Source organism: Euprymna scolopes, chromosome 23 (genome assembly GCF_053919585.1).
Source record: "Euprymna scolopes isolate OS-2025 chromosome 23, ASM5391958v1, whole genome shotgun sequence".
NCBI lineage: Eukaryota > Metazoa > Mollusca > Cephalopoda > Sepiida > Sepiolidae > Euprymna > Euprymna scolopes.
In genome coordinates, this window is record NC_136504.1 from 33015619 (window position 1) to 33020910 (window position 5292).

At 35.4% G+C, this 5292-nt stretch overlaps 1 protein-coding gene across 1 annotated transcript; it reads left to right on the top strand.

Moving 5' to 3' along the window:
- Positions 1 to 670: 670 nt before the first annotated feature.
- Positions 671 to 2222, top strand: LOC145245820 (uncharacterized). Its single transcript, XM_080107470.1, has 2 exons — positions 671 to 1907; positions 2035 to 2222. The coding sequence occupies exons 1-2, from the start codon at positions 926 to 928 to the stop codon at positions 2205 to 2207; spliced, it is 1155 nt and encodes a 384-aa protein (XP_079963596.1). The 5' UTR covers positions 671 to 925; the 3' UTR covers positions 2208 to 2222.
- Positions 2223 to 5292: the final 3070 nt, after the last annotated feature.

A 5292-nucleotide genomic window follows, 5' to 3' on the forward strand; every position in this document is an offset into this window, starting at 1 on the left:
TCACTTGGCAAGTGTTAGACAGATGTTACCTTGGGTGTTTGCATATGACCATGTAAATTATAGCAGATACCTTCCAGTTTACTGGTTGGAGATGTCTAATCTCGCTAATACTCATCCAGTGATATATACACAATGCATTGGAGGAGATTTTGCTGTTCAAAGAAGCTCAAATGCCTTTGCTAAAATTCCTTGTGACCAAACCATCGAACAAACTGCTAATCGTGATTCAAAAACAAAAGGTGGTATGACAGGCTTCAGCACAAACAAGAGAGCCGTCAACAGGTGGATATGGTCCCATCATGCGAGAGGGTCTATTACCCATGAATGTGAAACTATGGCTGGCAAAGGAGAACGAAGTGGAACACGATCAGATCTTTTACATAGTCGGATGAAACATGATAAGCTTGCTATTGGAAAGATAATAGACACAGTAAACAGTATGTTTAATCCATTTGAGTATGAACCAGCTGAGTTGATCCATATTGCATCAGGATTAGTTGCGACACAAGATGTTCAAAATGATCTGCAATTTGCTAAGGCAAGGGGCGAATCAGAATTTGAAAATTTCTGTGGGCAGCGTCTACAAACGGGAGAAGTTGATTTTTTTGCCCCGATGAAAATAATGAATTTAAAAACATTCTCCAGTATGTCTAAAAAATCAAACCATCATGTCCACGGAAAGGATATCACTTTGGAAGCAGATAGAAATCTCCTAGCAAGATTGGTTGTGATTGGTAGAATCCGGAACATTAATCTTCAAGAATTACTGTCATATTCCTTAGGTCCATTACCATTGTCCCTTGCAAATTCACATGGATCGTTGGTTAAAACTAATAAAGAAAACTTACTTCATGCTTTAGAAAGCCATGCTAACAATCCTATTGTTGAGAACCCTATAGTAGGTGGCATATATATAGTGGATGGTATGTCGCTGATACACCAATTAAATTTGAACAAATTACAAGGAGAGAAAACATTTCTTAATCTTGCTCTTGTTATTTTGAAAAGTTTAGTGAACAGGGCAAAATCGAATCATTCTAAAGAAATTCATTTTGTTACTGATACATACCAGCAGATCTCTATAAAAAATATCGAGAGGGATAAAAGAGCTGCTACTAGCTCTCAGATAAGAATCCATGGTCAGCTCCTTCCTCAGCAATGGAAGAAATTTCTTTCAAATGGAGAGAATAAAAAGTCCTTAATAGAATTCTTGGATGAAACATGGTCTAATGTTTCAACATCAGAGCTTAGAGGAGTGAAGGTATTCTTGGCGCATAACAAGAAATGTCATTCCTTCTCACCTGGAAAAGAGGCAAGTGATATTGTCATCCGGTTAGAAGAGACAAAACTTTGTAGCTCACAAGAAGAAGCTGATACACGGATTTATTTGCATGCTTCTTTTGCAGCCAACACTAGTACGGATGTAATCATTATGAGTCCTGATACCGATGTGTTTGTAATTGGAGTTTCTTTACAAAATCTTATTCCCGCACATTTATACTTCCACACAGGAAGAGGAACAAATTTGCGAACAATAGACATCAAGATGATAAAAGACAACATTGGAGAGTCTGTCAGTCAAGCCTTGATTGGTCTACATTGTTTTACAGGATGTGATAGTGTCAGTTCATTTTACGGAAAGGGCAAAAAGAAAGCACTTAGTTTATTACTGAGAGAGAATGAGTTTTGTTACGCATTCAGTGATCTTGGTAATGAATTTTATGTGAAACCAGACACAGCAAAATCATTGGAAATGTTTGTTTGCAGGTTGTATGGCCAACAAAATGTCACAAGTGTTAATGAAGCCAGATACAACATGTTTAGATTCCAAAGAAAATTGGAAATCACAATGCCTCCAAATCAAGATGCCCTGAGTGAACACATCAAGCGAGCTAACTATCAAGCAGGTACGTTTTATAAATATTTAATTTCCAATTATATGTAAAAATTAAATATATGGAGTTTCATTGTTATTTGCTTATTAGAAAGGATGAAAATTATTCAATATTAATGTTAATTTCTTTCTTTTTTCAGGTGTCTATAAAAGGAGCCTCCATGCAAATCCTGATATACCATCCCCTGATTGTCATGGATGGAAGATAGAAAATGGAGATTTAGTAATCCATTGGATGAATCTTCTTCCTGCTCCAGACAGTTTAATGGATTTAATTAACTGCTCTGCCAAATGTAAAAAAAAGTCATTGTAAAGACGTTAACATTTTTACATGTCTCCGAAACAGGGTCCCATGCACAGATATGTGCAAGTGTGCAAGAGATTCTTGTTATAAAATTAGTAAAAACATTGGACATGATGATGATGATGACACTGATGATGGTGATGACGACGACGATGATGATGAAGTGGCATAAGCAGTGATCAGTTTTAAATAAAAGCATATATGATCTTATTTACTAACATGTTGTTTGTTTAACTTTCATTAAAAATGCCTTTTTGTCCTTTAAATCTGTGTTATTATTCATAGATTCAAAAAAATACTTTTTAATGAAAATTGACAAACATTGTATATTTTACCAAGTTGATGTGTATAAAAAATGACACAAAATCGCAGCTCTACCTCAGGTTTAAACGACCTTGTTACATACACAATATAGCAATAGATTTGTATGACTAATAATATTGGTAGACTATAGGTGTCTCTACATGAAAAATATCAAAATGTAAATCTATTTCTTTAGTTATCCACAGAAAAGATTGAAGTTGTTTCAAATAAGATGTTTGAAAAAAGCTTTTTTAGAAAAATATTCCCTATTTTGAAGCATAGTAAATATATTAAGTCCAATATTTATATATTAAATGATGAAGAAATAAATTGGGAATAAAATGTGCTAAACTTGATGTCTGTATTGTTATCGGTTTGTGTGCTACTAAGGTTTAAGCAAGTCATAATGTTCTATTTGATGATTGTCGGCCATCTTTAAATATGGCCGCCGTTTTCATTAATGCGCAACATTTGTGCTTGTGAAAAAAAATATGATGTTCAGGAGTCTATTGGCATTCATTTGACACCATTTTTTCTTCCACCCCCAACCGAGGTCACAGAATCAAAAATCTAGAGGGATTTTGACCTTTGGGCCCATAGCCTAGAAGGACGTATTTAGCAGTTAAGTTATGAAATTTTAATATTTTATTTTCTAGTAGCAATTGCTAATATTATATTTATTTCAGTTTTAATCTTTATTTTTTTTCATTTTTTATTAAATGTTGTAATAGGTGTTCTCGTGCAAAAATGTGCCGATTCTATCTGGCAAGTTTCTTTGGAATATATATATCGTTTTATTTTTTATAATAGATTTTTCTCGTCCATAAATGTTTTTTTTTATGTGTTCTAAGTTGATAGCCTAAACAGATTTGGTAATTATATTCATTTTCAATTAGTAAGAGGGGAATCTTTCACCACGCCTTCCCTTAAACACACCAAATGGACTTTTATTTAGTAGAATACTTAATGTTTTTATTTTTTTAATTTTTTTATTGGAGCGTAGACAATGCATTGGGGATGGGTTATTGGCAGCTCCCATTATCTCGCTTCTCTTTATTTGTTACTCAGGCTTTATTTTTAATGAGTTATTTTTCTGACAAAACGGAGAAGAAAAAGCTGTATTCTAAGTTCGCAGTATTTTGCGAGAACACTCGCCAGAGATGTCAGAAATGTTCTGTTTCTATGTCTATCTTTGTAGCCATGCCACTAGTAAGGGCGCTGGCGGTAAACGTTTTATCTGGGCTAAGGTTTTCCGCCTGATAATCAGGGACCCGAACCTTGGATTAACCACTAAGTAGGCTGTCTTATAAACAGATGCAAAGTACTGAGGCTGCTTTATTGCTATTTATTGAATGGTTTCTGGATTATGCCGTAGCTACTGGCGGGGTCTATCGATGCCATATTAGTTGGTAATTGTTACCGCTTAACCTTTTCAGGTTCTTCCAAAATATTTCTTCATTACTATTTCTGTCGTACGTTCCCCCTCTGCCTTGCTCCAACCAAGTCTGCCAACCTATTCCACAAATCCTAAAGCTCCATCTTGAAAAGTTTCAATAAAAAATAGACGATAGAACCCGGATATCCAACTTCTAGCGTAGATCCTCACTACCATGTCTCCTTCTGGAACATCACGAGGCTACGTTCTAACATTCCAGAGGTTTAACCCCAGTTACAGGAGACCTATTATTTCTAAGCGAAACTGGTATTGGACAGACTGTTTCCCTAGATCAGTTCGTAATTAAATGGATACTCTAATTTAACTTCCATATCTGACCCCCAACATCGCCATGGACATGGAATATGTGCCTATATAAAAGGTGGCTTTCCGACCACTCTGTTGTATCAGGTAAGAGAAAAATAAAATGTAACAAGTTTTCAGACGTACCTCCCCCATACACTCTATGGCTAACTGGGATAGATTTCGTACCTCTATATCAACTCTAATTCTGCATTCCATGTTTGAAAAGGGTGTGTTCTCTATAGTATCATACCTGACGGTTGGTTAATTGTAGGTATAGACCGTTACATACCCTCGAAAAAATTTCAGCAAAAACCTAACAGCCAGCCGTGGTTCTCTCCAGAAGCTGCTGCTGCCATTGCGCATAGAAATCACTTTTCAATAGGTTCCAACGTAATAGAAGTACAGAGACTACAACCGCTTTCAGGACTGCCAGCAACCTCTGTGAAAAGGTAATAAGGAACGCAAGTCCATCAAGCACAATGTAGCTGAGCAGCGGCTTGGTACCCACCAGTTTTTTGAAATAGCAAACAGATATTACGTGGTGGGTGTTATTATTGATGAGGTACTAAATATGGATATGTTTTATACTGGTGGTGTTATTAAGATTACGTATATTTTGTATTGTTGTTGTTGTTCGTTTTAGGATAGATTTAGTGAGAGATTTTAGTCTTAGACGATTAGAGTCTTAGGGGTGTTCATGTTGTAAGATATAACATATTGGAGGCATAAAGAGGTATATATAAAGAGAGAAAGACAGTGTATATATATATATATATATATATATATATATATATATATATATATATAATAGACAGTCTACATGTTTCTACAAGAGAAGCAATTCAATGAGAGGAGATTTATGAATATCTTGATAGATATACAAAGATATATTGCGTTTGACATTTACGTTTCGACAGTTGTGCATATAATCGTCATGGACACGTCACCTTTCTCGTTGTAATAATGAACACAGAAGACGCAGATACTCAAAGATGATGCCGTCCTTTTCTTTCATGACCGGCCCATGATTTCGCGTGATGAATTCAAAGT

Bases quoted from the DNA above. Each gene is read 5' to 3' on its own strand.
- LOC145245820 (XM_080107470.1), top strand. From the start codon at position 926: ATGTCGCTGATACACCAATTAAATTTGAACAAATTACAAGGAGAGAAA. The intron at 1,908-2,034 runs GTACGTTTTATA...TTCTTTTTTCAG, and splicing joins GCGAGCTAACTATCAAGCAG to GTGTCTATAAAAGGAGCCTC.